This window comes from Pongo abelii, chromosome 5 (genome assembly GCF_028885655.2).
Source record: "Pongo abelii isolate AG06213 chromosome 5, NHGRI_mPonAbe1-v2.0_pri, whole genome shotgun sequence".
Lineage (NCBI taxonomy): Eukaryota > Metazoa > Chordata > Mammalia > Primates > Hominidae > Pongo > Pongo abelii.
Genome location: NC_071990.2, coordinates 150,050,865 through 150,067,749, shown reverse-complemented (window position 1 = coordinate 150,067,749; position 16,885 = coordinate 150,050,865). Strand labels below are relative to the sequence as shown.

Sequence of the window (16,885 nt, the reverse complement as noted above, 5' to 3'; positions counted from 1 at the left end):
CATTCACCCTCCAGGGCTCCCCACTCCCTTTGGAATCAGGCTGAGTGAGGCTAGACTCCTCCTGAAATCACATCTCTGTCCAACTTCATCTTTCTCCCTCACTTTTAAGAGGTTTCTCTTAAAAGCCTTCTTTCAATAAGCCACTTGCACAATGCTATATATAGTTTGGATGTCTCTTTCCCCAAACCTTATACTGAAATTGAATTCCAATATTGGGGATGGGGGCCTAAAGAGAGGTGTTTAGGCCATAAGAATAGTTTAATACCCTGGGGAGGGGTGGGGAAGGTGATTTCTCACTCTATTTGTTCCCCAAAGAGCAGTAGTTATAAAAGAGCCAGGCACCTCCCCTCTCCCTCTTGTTTCTTCTCACCAAGTGATCTCTGCACACACACTGCCTTCCACCATAAGTGGAAGCAGCCTGAGGTTTTCACTAGATGACCAATCCCTCGGCAGTAGAATCATGAGCCAAATAAACCTCCTTTCTTTGTAAGTTACCCTGTCTCAGGTATTCCTTTATAGCAACACTAAATAGACTAAGACACACAAGAGTCCCTATCTCAGGCTGTGCTTCCAGGGAATCAGATGTATGACACCTGAATTAAGAAAAGTTTGAACCAGGCACGGTGGCTCATGCCTGTAATCCCACCACTTTGGGAGGCTGAGGCAGGTGGATCACTTGAGGTCAGGAGTTCGAGACCAGCCTGGCCAACATGGTGAAACCCTGTCTCTACTAAAAACACAAAAATTAGCTGGGTGTGGTGGCGCGTGCCTGTAGTTCCAGCTACTTGGGAGGCTGAGGCAGGAGAACTGCTTGAACCTGGGAGGTGGAGGTTGCAGTGAGCCAAGATCGTGCCACTGCACTCTAGCCTGGGTGACAGAGCGAGACTCTGTCTCAAAAAAAAATTAGCCAGGTGTGGTGGCACATGCCTAGAGTCTCAGCTACTAAGGAAGCTGAGGCATGAGAACTGATTGAGCCTGGAAGGTCGAGGCTGCAGTGAACCATTATCACGCCACTGCACTCTAGCCTTGGCTACAGAGCAAGACCCTATCTAAAAAAAAAAAAAAAAAAAAAGTTCACCATGCCAAAACATCAGTGACAGTCAATGACAAACATTAAGTGTTCTTTGCTTAATCTCCAAAGGACTTTATTTCTGACTTTCACACAGATATGGTCTTGTTGGAATCACATACATACATTATCAGATCAATGTGTAATACTTAATGATTAGATCACATTGACTTGAGCAGTCTTTAGTATAAATACTTATTTTTAAGGAAATCTGATTCTTAAATCACGGTCATAGATCTCTCTCAATTTCATATAGACAGTGCTTCCAGTTAAAATGGCAAAGGACATATTTTTCTACAATATCGCTCATCAATGCTGAGTATTATCATTCCAATAAATTTACTACGATTCTCTTTTATCCAAGGCTTTAAATGTGAGTGTGTTCCCTTCCCTCTTATCTTCACCCCCCAACAAACAAATTACTCACATAAATTATGAATAACCTATAGCTTCCAAGTATGGGCTTTCTACATCTTATGGAATTAGTAAAAGATTTGAATGTCCTGAACTTACTTGCCAAGAGCTATGTAAGCCTTTAAAATTGGTACAGGCACACCTCATTTTACTGAGCTTGACTTCACTGCACATCACAGAAACTGTGTTTTACAAATCGAAGGTTTGTGGCAGCCCTGCATCGAATGAGTTTATCAGTGCCACTTTTCTAACAGCATGGGCTCACTCTGAGTCCCTGTTGTCACATTTTGGCACTTCCTACAGTATTTCAAACTTTTTCATTCTTATTACGTCTGTTATGGTGACCTGTGGTCCGTGACCTTGGATGTTAATATTGTAATTGTTTTGGGGAGCCACGAACCTAAACATATAAGATAGTGAACTTAATGGATAAATGTGTGTGTTCTGATGGTTCCACTGACCAGTCATTCTCCCATCTCTCTCCCTCCTGCTCAAGCCTCCCTATTTCCTGAGACACAACATATTTAAATTAGGCCAATTAATAACCCTGCAATTGCCTCTGTGCCTTTAATTGTAAGGAAGAGTAGCATGCTTCTCACTTTAAATCAAAAGCTAGGAATGATTAAGCTTAGTGAGGAAGGCATGTTGAAAGCCAGGGTAAGCTAAAAGCGAGGTCTTTGCATCAAACAGTTAAGTTGGGAATGCAAAGGAAAAGTTCTCGAAGGAAATGAAAAGTGCTACTCCACTGAACACACAAATGATAAGAAAATGGAACAGCTTTATTGCTGACATGGAGAAAGTTTGAGTGGCCTGGGTAGATCAGAACAGCCACCACACTCTCGTAAGCCAACGCCAAATCCAGAGCAAGGCCCTAACTCTTTTCAGTTCTATGAAGAGATAAAGGAGGTGCGTCTTATATTAAATCCAGAAACTATTTTTTTGAGAACACCAACAAATTTATGTGACTCACTTTACTGCAATATTCCCTTTACTGCAGTGGTCTGATGCCAAACCTGCAATACCTCTGAGGTATCCCGGTACACAGAAATTGTTATTTAAAATCTGCCGATGACCTAGATCTACCTAAGCAACATTTTCACTAATGAGCTTGACTTCCTTAAGCATATGTGTTAATTATCCATCATAAAGCTATTAGAAAATGTCTGTTAATGCCATTAGATGGGATGAAAGCATTCAGTAAATAAAATATTGAAATCCTAAGTTAAGCTATCTTTTAAAATTACACTAAAAAAGACAGTACACTGAGGTTTGTTTTGTAAATTTCATTCTTTTCCAGTGATTTTTGAGCTTACAGTAATGTTTCACATATTAGTTCTCTGTAGCCTTTTTCATTTTGATCTTCATTTGTATGTGATAACTGGGTTTTTAGGGGTGTGATAAATCATGGTTTTATAATTTATAGTGGGAAAATATCCATCAATGAAATCAAATTCATACAAATGAAACAGAGTGGACCAAACTGTCTTGATCTGAACATGGGCAAAATTTTTCCCAATATGATGAGGCCCACCTCCAAATGGCACATAGACAATCTTCTCTCCTGTTGAGATGTCCTGTAATCACTGATCAGGATCCACAAGCTCCACCCAAGTGTCTTGAATTCCTTGATTGACAGTGGGAGATAAACCCATTTGGTGGCCTGGAGGAATGGTACGTCCTATCACACCCTCTGAGGCAGTTTAGCCATTCTCAGCATAGTCGATACAGGAAGTCTAAGTCTTAACTTTCTCTGTACAGTGATTAAATAAGTTTCAATCTTTTTTTTTTTTTTTAAGATGGAGTTTTGCTCTTTTTGCCCAGGCTGGAGTGCAATGGTGTGATCTCGGCTCACTGCAACCTCTGCCTCCACGATTCTCCTGCCTCAGCCTCCCATGTAGCTGGGATTACACGTGCGTGCCACCACGCCTGGCTAATTTTGTATTTTTATTAGGGGTTTCATCATGTTGGCCAGACTGGTCTTGAACTCCTGACCTCATCAGGTGATCTGCCTGCCTCAGCCTCCTAAAGTGCTGGGGAGTTTCAATCTTGAGCAGGTCATAAGTTAAAGAAGGTAGATCCTCTCCACGGACAGTTTTCTGCTTCAAATAACATTTTTCATGAAGTGTTTCATCTCTGGCTATAAAGCAGCTCATTTAGGCACCAGCAGTTGAGGATGTATGCTGCCCTGAGAACAGTCTAATAAGCAGCCCTGTGACTTCCTCATCTGCCAACAGGTGCTCACCCTTGTCTGTAGTATCCAGTAAAGTTTGGAGAATGCCTTGGACTTTTTCTTCTGGTTTCTGTGTTTCTGGGTTACCTTACAGACAATAGTTGTGCTCTCAATGAGCTTTGTAGCTGCTTCTGCAGCCACGCAGAGGCGGCCAAGGTGGCCGCAGCCAGGCCAAAGGCTTGAAGCCGCCACTCACATCTGTGCACAGCTGTGCCACCTCTTACTGAACTGACTTCTGATTTCCTTTCCATGTAAACCATGGCTAGCTATCAAATGATGAGCTCAGAAAGAGCTTCACACAATTTTTTTCTCTGCTTTCTCCCCAGCTTGAAAGTATTCCTTTCTATTTCAGTTATAGAAACTTGCTGTCTAAAGTGGGCTACATTAGGCTACTTTTTAACATTTTCTCTTGCCCCAACACTGGATTAGGCATGTCATATTCAACTCCCTTCCCAAACACAGGTGTCCTGAGATGACTGTAGACATCTTCTGCATCTTTGATTTTACTATTAAAAAGTGGTGCAGTCGGCTGGACGCAGTGGCTCAGGCCAATAATCCTAGCACTTTGGGAGACCAAGGCAGGTGGATCACATGAGGTCAGGAGTTTGAGACCACCCTGGCCAACATGGTAAAACCCCGTCTCTACTAAAAATACAAAAATTAGCCTGGCGTGGTGGTAGGCGCCTATAATCCCAGCTACTCGGGAGGCTGAGGCAAGAGAATCACTTGAACCCAGGAGGTGGAGGTTGCAGCGAGCCGAGATCATGCTACTTCACTCCAGCCTGGCCGAAAGGGCAAAACTCCATCTCAAAAAAAAAAAAAAAAAAAAAAAGTGGTGCAGTCTCATCTCTCTCCAGGAGTAAATGTCTTGCTCACCATAGGAAAACTAAATACAGGTCCATACTCTTCATATGCCCATACTTCTCATATGCACTTTCTAGAAACTCAGTTGAACTTTTTCCAAATGTATGGCATGCCCAAGGAATGGAATGAGAGAGAAAACATATGATGAGCATTTTGCACCAGCCGGCAGCTGGGCCAGGTGGTTACTATTGTGGCAAAGCAGACCAGGCTGAGAATGAAGGCGCAGGAGATGAGCAGCATGGACAGGAGGCTGTCACTTTCACCTGCCACTCACTCCACCACCTGCCCCAGCACCGACCTGCTCATCTGCACTAAGCCCAGCATTCCAATTATAATCTTTTCGTTATTTTTAAATGTACAATATATTATTGTTGACTGTAGTCACCCTGTTGTGCTAGCAAATCCTAGATGTTATTCATTCTTTCTAACTATACTTTCGTACCCATTAACCATCCATACTTCCCCTCACCTCCTCACTACCATCCCCAGGCTCTGGTAACCATCATTCTACTCTCTATCTCCATCAGTTCAATTGTTTTAACTTTTACCTTCCACAAATGAGTGAGAACTTGTGCAGTTTGACTTTCTGTTTGCCTGGATTATTTCACTTAATATAATGTCCTCCAGTTCCATCCATGTTGTTGTAAATGACAGAAACTCACTCTTTTTTATGGCTGGGTAGTGTTCCACTGTGTATATGTACCACATTTTCTTTATCCATTCATCTGTTGATGGACACTTAGGTTGCTTCCAAGTCTTGGCTATTGTCAACAGCACTGCAATAAACATTAGAGTGCAGATAGCTCTATGCTTACTTCCCTTCTTTTGGGTAGATACTAGCAGCGGGATTGCTGCATCATATGGTAGTTCTATTTTTTTGTATTGTGAGGAACCTCCATACTGTTCTCCATAGTGGCTGTAATAATTTACATTCCCATCAACAATATATGAGGGTCCCCCTTTCTCCATATCCTTAACAGCATGTTATTGCCTGTCTTTTGGATAAAAGCCATTTTAGGCCAGGCACAGTGATTCATGCCTGTAATCACAACACTTTGGTAGGCCGAGGCAGGTGGATCACCTGAGGTCAGGAGTTCGAGACCAGCCTGGTCAACATGGTGAAACACTGTCTCTACTAAAAATACAAAAATTAGCCAGGTGTGGTGGTGGGCACCTGTAATCCCAGCTACTCGGGAGGCTGAGGCAGGAGAATTGCTGGAACCTGGGAGGTGGAGGTTGCACTGAGCCAAGATTGCACCACTACACTCCAACCTGGGCGATAGAGTGAGACTCCATCTCAAAAAAAAAAAAAAAAAAAAAAATAGCCAGTTGTGGTGGCAGGCACCTGTGATCCCAGCTATTCGGGAGGCTGACGCAGGAGAATCGCTTGAACCCAGGAGGTGGCGGTCACAGCTAGCCGAGATCTCGCCACTGCATTCCAGCCTGGGCAACAGAGTGAGACTCCATCCCACAAAGCCATTTTAATTGGGGTGAGATGATATCTTACTGTAGTTTTGATTTGCATTTCTCTGACGACCAATAATGTTGAGCACCTTTTCACATGTCTGTTTTCCCTTTGTATGTCTTCTTCTGAGAAATGTCTATTCAGATATTTTCTCCATTTTTTAAATTAGATTATTGGATTTTTTTCCTATTGAGTTGTTTGAGTTCCACATATATTGTTTATTAATCCTTTTTTACAGGGTTAGTTTGCAAATATTTTCTTCCAGCATGTGGGTTGTCTTTTCACTTTGCTGATTGCTTTGTTTGCTGTGCAGAAGCATTTTAACATGATGTAATCCCATTTGTCCATTTTTGTTTTAGCTACCTGTACTTTTAGGATATCACTCAAGAAATTTTTGCCCAGTCCAATGTCCTGGAGAATTTCCTCAATGTTTTCTTTTACTAGTTTCATAGTTGAGTCTTAAAGATTTGTCTTTAATCCATTTTGATTAGATTTTTCTATATGGCAAGAGAGAGGGTTCTAGTTTCATTCTTCTGCATATGAATATCCAATTTTCCCAGCACCATTTATTGAAGAGATTGTTCTTTCCCCATTGTATATTCTTGGCACCTTTGTTGAAAGTAAGTTCACTGCAGATGTATGGGTTTATTTCCAGGCTGTCTATTCTATTCCATTGGTCTACATGTCTGTTTTTATGCCAGTAGCATGCTGTTTTGGTTACTACAGCTCCGTAGTATAGATTTGAAGTCAGTTAATGTCATTCCCCCAGTTTTGTTCTTTTTGCTCAGGGTGGCTTTGGCTATTCTAGGTATTCTGTGGTTCAATACAAATTTTAAGATTATTTTTTCTTCTTTCCTTTTTTTGGGGGTGGGGGGGATGGATTCTCACTCTCACCCAGGCTGGAGTTCAATGGCACGACCTCGGCTTACTGCAAACTCCGCCTCCCCAATTCAAGCTATTCTTCTGCTTCAGCCTCCCAAGTAGCTTGCTACAGACACGTGCCACCACGCCTGGCTAATTTTTGTATTTTTAGTGGAGATGGGGTTTCACCATGTTGGCCAGGTTGGCACCGAACTCCTGATCTCAAGTGATCTATCCGCCTCGGCCTCCCAAAGTGTAAGATTGTTTCTTCTAATTCTGTGAAGCATGTCATTGGTATTTTGATATGGATTGCACTGAATCTGTAGATTGCTTCGGGTAGTACAGCCATTTTAATGATGTTGATTCTTCTAATCCATGAACATGGAATAGCTTTCCTTTTTTTTTTTTTTTTTTTTGGTGTCCTTTTCTTGCATCAATGTTTTATTGTTTTCATTATAGAGAGCTTTCACTTCTTTGGTTGAGTTTATTCTTAGGTATTTTATTTGTAGCTACTATAAATGGGATTACTTTCTTGATTTCTTTTCAGACTATTTGTTGCTGGCATATAGAAATGCTACTGATTTGTATGTGTTGACTTTATAGCCTGCAACTTTACTTAATTTATCAGTTCTAATAGTTTTTCAGTGGAATCTTTGGTTCTCTTTTATTTCTTTCTCTTGCCTGATTGCTATAGCTAGGACTTTCAGTACTATGTGGAGTAACAGTAGTGAAAATGGACATCTTTGTCGCATAAGTTTTATTACAGAATATTGTTATAATTGTTCTATTTTATTTTTATTGTTGTTAATTTCTTATTATATCTAATTTATAGATTAAACTCTACCATGGATATGTATGCATAGGAACATAAGAAAAAACATACATAGTATGTATAGGGTTTGGTACCATCTGCAGTTTCAGGCATCCACTGAGGGTCTCAGAACATATCCCTTGCATGTAAGAGGGAACTACTGTATATTAAACTAAACTGAGTATATGTGTGCCACTGTTTCAAGGTTTCAGACCTTTAAGATTCCACTCAATGGTTGCTATAGGTTGAGTGTTATGGTTTCTGTGTGTTGAATGTTTGTCTCTCCCCAAGTTCATGGTGAGAATTTGGTAGCTGTTGTGGCAGTGTTAAGAGGTGAAACTTTGGGAGGTGATAGGGTAGTATTACTGTCATTATCAAAGGGTAAGTTTGCTCCCTTTAGCTTCTTGGCATTCCTCCTTCTGGCTTATAAGCATCTAGCCTTCCTCCCCTGCAGATGATGTGGTGTACAAGGTGTCATCTTAGAAGAGCACAGTCTCACCAGACACCAAACCTGCTGGGGCCCCTTGACATTAGATTTCCCAGCCTCCAGAACTGTGCGCCAATAAATTCCTGTTCTTGATGAATTACCCAGTCTGTGGTATTCTGTTACAGCAGCACAAAATGGACCAAGACAATGGTAAAGTCTTAACTCATTCAATGGTTCCTTGGTGATTTGAAGGTTTTTGTCAATTTCTAAACCTGTTTATTTGGGACTTATCTGCACAGTACTGAACCAACTGTTCAAAGTGAAAATTCAAGAATCAACGGGTTCGTTGTTCAACAACAAAGCAGGGAATCTCTTAATAAATTGCTGCCTATCATAAATGCTGCTCTAGTATCCTAAAGGTTAATTAGGCTTCTTGTAGTGCCTAACTTAACTCAGGGGGAAATACTAAAAACAAAAAACAAACACAATAAATTGCAATTAATATTTACTTAGATATGAAAGTAAGTATAACCTTTAGATTATTCAAAATTCAGTTTGTGAAGGCATCTTATAGAACTGATATTTATAGGCCAGGTTTGCTTGCTTATGCCTGTAATTCCAACATGTTGGGAGGCCGAGGTGAGAGGATCACTTGAGCCCACGGGTTTGAGACCAGCCTGGGCAACATGAGGAGACCCTGTCTCTGTAAAAAATTTAAAAATTAGCTAGGTGTGGTGTCACACACCTGTGGTCCCAGCTACTCAGGAGGCTGACATGGGAGGATTGCTTGGGCCCAGGAGGTTGAGGCTGCGGTGAGTTGTGATTGCATCACTGCACTATAGTCTGGGCAACATAGTGAGACCCTATCTCAAAAAAAAAAAAAAAAGAAATCCTGATGTTTACAATGTTTTTAGTACATTTGATTTTTATTTAATAATTAATCTTTTACTACTGATTACATTCTTTTCAAAAGGCTTGTGAATTTTGCAGCTGCATTCAGAAGGCCATTTTCCTCATTAATGTGGTCCACAGATCAAAAATATCTGCCATTCATTCATTCATTCGTGTTTTCATTGACTATAGAAGTTTCACCTCACAAAGTAGAATGTTTGTATCAAGTAAACAGAATAAATATTTTATCTGACAACATGGGTACCTGATTCCTATACCCCTTGTTGGCCGCAAACATTTTTACACTTCAGAAAGTCAAATCCTCACAAATATAAACCAGGTATCTGCATGCTTACCCTAGCAAGTGCTTCCTCAATTGTGATCATCTTTTCTTTGACCATCATCATTAGCTGAATCCGCTCCTCATCGCTCATCGTTATTTCACTGGCAACATAACCAACGTCTTCTCCTGGAGATTGAGGACAAAGAATAACGGAGTGACAAGAATGGCAAAACAGAATGTCAATGCTGAACATCTGCTGTCTCGGGCTAGGGAAGAATGTTGCTCAGGACACTATGTATGTTGAACGTTACTGATGAAGCAAAGGATGGCAAAACTATGCTGCTTTTTAAGAAGCCAATAAGCACCTCTGATTGAGAAACAGGCTTGCAGAACACGTGGGTGTCACCATAGAAACAAATCCTTCAAGATGATCAGAGCCTTGGAGATAGAGTACCCAGTGGACGGGTTGTGGAGGAAAGTGAGAGAGAGCTCCTTGCTATAGGTGGAGTAAAGATCTAATTTACACACCCAACTGGATCATACAAGCATTCCAAGGCTCCTTCAGCTGTGGGTTCTCTGTGTCCTTCCATTAGAAATACAAATGAGAAGAAAATATTTTTGCAAAGAAGTGGGAAAGAATCCTAGGTCACGACAGAGGAAGGAAGGTCAAAGAGTCCAGACCCACAGCCTGGCAAAACCTTCCATTCCTACTAAGCTATTTCACTATTATTATTCCTCAAAACTAAGTGCACTGGGCACAGTGGCTCATGCCTGTAATCCCAGCACTTTGGGAGGCCAAGGCAGGTGGATCACTTGAGGTCAGGAGTTCGAGACCAGCCTGGCCAACAAGGTGAAACCCCATCTCCACTAAAAATACAGAAATTAGCCGGGCATGGTGGCAGGCACCTGTAATCCCAGATACTCAGGAGATTGAAGCAGGAGAATTGCTTTGAACCCGGGAGGTGAAGGTTGCAGTGAGCCAAGATCACACCACTGCACTCCAGCCTAGGTGACAGAGCAAGACTCCATCTGAAGACCCAAAAAAAAAAAAAAAAAAAAAAAAAAAAAAAAAAAAAAGCTAAGTGCAAATCACAGACATGAAGCATGTTGAGTTAATCAGAAGAAGGGTGCCATATAGGTCTGTATCTGAAAGTATTATTGTCATAAATTGGTTTCCAAACTGAGGCAAAATCAACTTCCAACTCACACCTGAAGGCAGCTAGAACTGCAGAGAAGAGAATGTCCCATTAGATTCCAAAGATTTTCCTACAGAGCAAACAGACTGCTATTGCCTCTGGTATATCTGAGCCACATTGGGCAATGGTGCCTCTGGTCAGCGTGTGGGGAAGGACATGTTACTGAACGTGAGCTTTAACATCCCCACTCCAGTCCCACACCCTCCTCTCCTCCCCATCTTTCTCATTCATACTTTTTACCAGCTTCCAATATCGTTAGGATGCCCCCGGCTGTGGCTTAATTTGCCTTTGGTGTAAGAGACAGAGGGAAAGAGTCTGCCTGTAGACTTGTAGGAAACCATTTCAGGCATGGCTGACTTTGGAATTTATGTTGCCCTGTATTTCCATCCCATTTCCATTTTGTAATCAATCAATCCAAAAATACTCCTCAGGTTCCCTTTGCTACTTGCACAGGGAGAATAATAGTGTGTGCTGGGTGAAGAGACAAGCCTGCTGGGTTGATTCATTTTACTATCTGTGTCACCTCAAATGGCAGAGAGGGTGATGGGGAGTTGGTTGGGTTCTTTAAAAATCCACGTTAGCTGGTAAACTGTTGCCTTCCTCCTTCCCTCCCTCTCCCTCTGTACCTCTCCCTTTCTCCTTAGCTTTAGACTTTTTTTTTTTTAGACTCCAAGGTTTATTTTGAATCACAAGCGATGCTGGGTGAATACAAAAAACTGGGAATGCTTAAAAGTAGGACAACTTGAAAAAAGAACCAAGTGGAATGTTGCCAAGGAACCCAGGTGTGCTCTGACGTGTCTGCTGTTCACATCCGTTTTTCTCATTTCCATGTGTACTGATAATTAAACAGATGTTCCACACAGCACAGGACACTAAGATTTTGTAAAGGAAAACAAGCAGTGTCACTGGTGATCAAGGAGAACTTTTTAATCTACTGATAACCTCATTCAGCTGGACTGGAATCTGGAAGTGGATTTGTTCTGGTTTCTTCTTTGAATACTGGGGAAACATAAATTATGTAACTGAGCCTCAAAGGGATGATATATTTACTTACTATATAAACAACAACAAAAGACACAGCCGAGAGTAGGGCAGAACTCCCTTCACAAAGCCGCCCAGGCAAATTCCCATGATGTCAGACCACTGGAGTTTCCAGGGGCAACACCCCATAACCGTCCCACTGCAGAAGAGCATCAGAAGTTCAGAAGAATGCAAAGGATCTCAGTGGGAACGCGGACAGGAGAGTCCCAAACCAACACATGCTAGGGCTCTCTAGGCCCTTTCAGGCTAGATCTTGATGAGAGAAGAGTAAAGATCTTTCTGAGGTTGGTGCGACTGAGAAAACGAAAGATTCGGCCTCTGCTGTCAGATCTATGAAAGGAAAGAACTGTGAACTTGTCCCCTTTTGTTTTCTTTGACTCAAAAAAAAAAAAAGAAAATCACTGGGACAAAGTCTTAAAGTAATAACAGGAATGTCAGAAAAGTTGAACATTTTAGGAGCACATGCGGTGAGTTACGCTAACTTATAGCAAGCATCCACTGAGATTAGCAGCACAGGATTCTTCACACGTCAGAGCTAAAAGGACCTACTGTCCGCCAGCTGCATTGCAGTACCTTTTGAAGTCTGTCTCATTATTCCTTTCTGGTTCTTTCGGAAGTTCTGCCAGAAATACTTATTTTTTTTCTTCCAGTCTCCTTTTCCTTAAAAAAGAAAAAAAAAAAAGGAACAAAAAGCACAAGCAATAAATTCATCATTAATAACAAAAGTAGCCTCTTCCTTATAATTCAAAGCTGGTAAGAATATTTTGATTTCACAAAAGGACAGTTTTTTCTTTCAGTTACTGAAAGAATGGGAGATGCCTATAAAGTTGTTTAAAAGAAATGCAAATTTCCTAGTAGCAAGAAACGGTGCAGTGAGGTTAAGACGAGAAACAGAAACATCAAAAAGGAAGGCAAAACATGCATTCTTGTGTTTACTTTGATGTTTGTTTAACTAGTATGCCTAATTTGGCCTCGTCTTGCAGTATATTTCCCCCCTTTGGTCTTAGCCACAATTATTTCAACTACACCACAAATAGGGTATTTTAAGAAGTTCACTTTGTTTTGTTGTTATTTCTGTTGCTGATCTACCCTTGGTTTATTTCTGTTATTCCAGATTTAACGACAAGAAGAGAATGGTTGGTATGTCCTGGGCCCACAGGTCAGGGGAGCTGGTCCCCTGGGTCTCTGGGTCTGGCCCCCAGTGTTACTCTCAGAAGTGTGGTCTGCATGGGTCTCGCTGTGGCATGCATACGGCACTCCCTGGCATTCAGGTTACCTGGTGACCCACCTACAGCTTACCCAGGGCACAAAGACAAGCAAGACTGCAATCCGGCTGTGTCACCTCCCAAATGGGTCTCCCTCTACCCACCCCACCCCCCATCCTTTCCAGATGACTTCGGCGACTTTCAAGTGAAAACAAATTCGCCGCTATAGCTAGGCATTTTTAATATGTGGTAGGGTTCCGATCATCAATAATATGTAATACCTTTTTAAAAGCAAAGCGAAAGAGGAGAGTAAGTAAAATGAGTGGGTAGAGCAGTCCTTTATTCTTTACAAATAAAAAGCAGCAGCAGCGGTGTCTGCCATCGTGCTGATGTGGCACATTCAAAATAGCAGCTCTGTCACCACTTGTAGTCTGTCTGGTTGCTCCACGGCCACTGGAAATAGGGCCCAGCGAAGTGATGGGTTTCCCCAGTCTAGACTGGTGGTGCCAAGCAATGAAGCAGACGTGTGGGAACCATGTCTATGGTGCTCCCAGGCTAGAAAGGGCGTCGTCTGTCAAAACAGGATGACCACACATTTAAGTTTTGACAGCCCCCAGAGCTGTGGGAATGAAACCGGAGCCTTTCCGCCAAAGACAGAGCTTCATGGCAAGTTTTGTATCACCCACTGCCTTTGGGCTTAACACTGAAGCAAATGTCAGACATGCAGGGTTAAAGCAGACTAGTTATTATTAACTCAACCTTGCTCTTGGACAGTTCGGGAATATTTATTTTCTTTCTTTCTTTTTTTTTTTTGTGAGACAGTCTTGCTCTGTTGCCTAGGCTGGAGTGCAGCGGTGCAATCTTGGCTCACTACAACCTCTGCTTCCTGGATTCAGGTGATTCTCCTGCCTCAGCCTCCTGAGTAGCTGGGATTACAGGCATGAGCCACCACGCCTGGCTAATTTTTGTATTTTTAGTAGAGATGGGATTTCAACATATTGGCCAGACTGGTCTTGAACTGCTGACCTCGTGATCCACCCACCTCAGCCTCCCAAAGTGCTGGGATTACAGATGTGAGCCACCACATTCGGCCTATTTATTTTCTTTTTAAGAGACATGGTCTCTTCGTCCAAGCTGGAGTGCAGTGGTACAATCACAGCTCACTGTAGCCTCAAACTCTTGGGCTCAAGGGATCCGCCCACCTCAGCCTCCCAAGTAGCTGGGACTACAGGTGCATGGTGCCATGCCCACCTAATTTTTAAATTTTTCGTAGAGAGAGCATCTTGCTATGTTGCCCAGGTCAGTCTCGAACTCCTGGGCCCAAGTAATTCTCCCTCCTTGGCCTCCCAAATTGCTGGGATAAGAGAAGTGAGCCACTGCACAGGCTGAGAACATATTTCTTTGACTATAAGCTATACTCCCTTCTCCCTTCTCCCATTTTCATGTTTCTGAAACAGAGATGCAGCCTAATAACAGTAATAGCTAACATTTATTCAGCTACTATATCCAGGCACTTTGCTATCTAATGGCAAATTTCATTTAATACTCAATTATATGACACATCATTGTTCCCACCTAGCAGATGAGAAAACTGAGGCTTGGTGCAAGTGAGCTGCACAAGGTGATAGCTATTGAGTTGGCAGATTCAAAGCCAGGCAGTCAGGTTTGATAGAGTATTTATGTTCCTAATCACTATCAGCCACCCACCCTCTGACCCAAACAGAATAGCTGTTACTAAACCAAGAGTGAATTTTATAATCAAGAATATATAAAACATACAATGCCTTAATTATGCATAATCTTGGATCCAAAAAATTCCAAATTGAAGGATTTATCCTAAGGACATTATTAGGGACACAGATCCCAGGATTTTTAAAGCAGCAGTAAATTTTTAAGTCTGCATAATATTCCACCATATTGGATGTGCCATAAGCTAATTAACCAATTCGTTCTTTGCTGGATATTTAGGTTGCTTCTAATTTTTCTCTATTAACGTAGAGAATATTCAGTCATGGGAAAATGCTCATAACATATTCAACTTAAAAACTATAAAACAGTATGCAGAATATGATCACAATTACGTTTTTTTAAAACCCCCTAGTAAAAGGAGAATAAGGTTGTACATCAAAATCTCAACAGTGTTTATTTCTGAGTAGAAGGATTACTGTGAGTTTTGTATTTTCACGTTTGTGTTTTCTATAAAGTATTAAAATAATTAAAGAGGTAAACCAAGAAAAGTGGTACTGACCTACAGAGCTGTCTTCTGAGTTTGATTTATGAAGAGGGTTCCTAGAAAAGAAAAACAAATCAGATTACCAGAGAGCCTTGCTTTCATGGGAGAACTGAAAATCCTCCTAACTAGTTTGACCCAGCATCAATACTACTTAATACAGCCAGGGAAATTGTTATAGGCTGTTTACCACTGGCTTTTTCTACCCATCTGCTGACTTCCTAGAAATAGACTCGTGTGCCATTTGTCGACATTTATTAAAGACTCACTCGAAGGTGAGATCTGTAATATTAAATGAAGAAGACAGACTTCACTAGACGATTGCTGAAGTACCTTTCATTCTGTGAACTATTAATACAAGTGAAGTTACTGCCATTGGGAAGTCTCTTGTGTAAGAGGAAAAGAGAAAGCAAATAATAATGAAAACATAAACTCAGCACCACAAATGCCACTTGGGCCCGCAGATGAATACAGTGGTCGGCTCTAGGAAAACAAAAGGGGCAGGGAGGTGGGTGAGAGACCCACAACAGGATACTGAGTGTCCTTAATAGAGGGGGCAGCCAGTATGTAGTTCCTCCAGTTGGTTGCTGCCAGTTGGCAAGTGCAATGTCCATCCTGCTGAATCTTCCAATGTTCAAAGAGAAGACAGAAATCTGCATTTTTTTTTTTTTTTGAGACACATTCTTGCTCTGTTGCCCAGGCTGGAGTACAGTGGCATGATCTCGGCTCACTGCAACCTGCACCTCCTGGGTTCAAGCGATTCTCCTGTCTCAGCCTCCCAAGTAGCTGAGATTACAGGTATGCGCCATCACGCCTGGCTAATGTTTGTATTTTTAGTAGAGATGGGGTTTCACCATGTTGGCCAGGCTGGTCTGGAACTCCTGACCTCATGCAATCCTCCTGCCACGGCCCCCCAAAGTGCTGGGATTACAGGCGTGAGCCACTGTGCCCAGCCAGAAATCTGTATTTTTATACAAGAGCTCTAACATTTTTAAGTGATGGCAAATAAACCGATGTTTTTAAAAATATGTCCAAATTAATCAATACATGTCTGGGCATCGAATTTGCCCCCCACCCCAACACCTTTGGCTGCCAGTTTGTGAAGGCAGATACAGATTAACCCAAATAATCTGAAAAGTGTACACAGCCCAAAACCAGTTCATTAAGCATTTCTCCAGAAAAAAACTTACACAAACAAAATTTAAAGAAAGAAAGCGAGAAAACGAAAGAAAGTTAAAATTGGTTGTATCAAAAAGGGAACGAGGTGGGCGGATCACTTGAGGTCGGGAGTTTGAGACCAGACTGGACAACATGGCAAAGCCCCGTCTCTACTAAAAATACAAAAATTAGCTAGGCGTGGTGGCACAGGCCTGTAATCCCAGCTACTCGGGAGGCTGAAGCAGGAGAATTGCTTGAATATGGGAGGCAGAGGTTGAAGTGAGCCAAGATCGCACCATTGCACTCTAGACTGGGCAACAGAGTGAAACTGTATCTCAAAAAAAAAAAAAGGAACAGTAGAGTGTGGAGCAAAATCTTTCATTAGGTGTGTCCAAATCCCAGAAGGAAAATACAGTATCCTTGGGCTTGCAACAAGGGAAACCAGAAAGAAGGCACCTGCATCAGAACAGACACAGACACTTGGGGGATTTAAACCTGAATCTTCACTACAAGTTCACCACCAGGAAGGAAGATGGAAGAGGTGATTTTTGCATCTGAAGGCTAGGCAAGAGAAGAAAGTGGGAGGCCAGGTATGAGTTACACTGAAAAAATTAGAGCAAAGGCTGAGGCAGGAGGAGAGCAGCCTGGGCAACATAGTGAGACACCGTCTCTTTAAAAAAAAAAAAAAAACTTTAAAAAAGTTTAACTGGGCATGGTGACATACATCTATAGTTCTAGTT

At 41.8% G+C, this 16,885-nt stretch overlaps 1 protein-coding gene across 8 annotated transcripts in view; it reads right to left on the bottom strand.

The window, feature by feature from the left end:
* The window catches only part of SASH1 (SAM and SH3 domain containing 1), a 281,596-nt gene that overhangs the window by 68,324 nt on the left and 196,387 nt on the right, over positions 1–16,885 (bottom strand). For all 8 annotated transcript variants that reach the window (XM_063725047.1, XM_063725046.1, XM_054558281.2 and 5 more), the window contains 3 exons: positions 15,006–15,046; positions 12,126–12,212; positions 9,389–9,501 (listed from right to left, as the gene is read on the bottom strand). In XM_063725047.1, the coding sequence (XP_063581117.1) occupies positions 9,389–9,501; positions 12,126–12,212; positions 15,006–15,046 (241 nt within the window). The remainder of the gene's footprint in view (positions 1–9,388; positions 9,502–12,125; positions 12,213–15,005; positions 15,047–16,885) is intronic.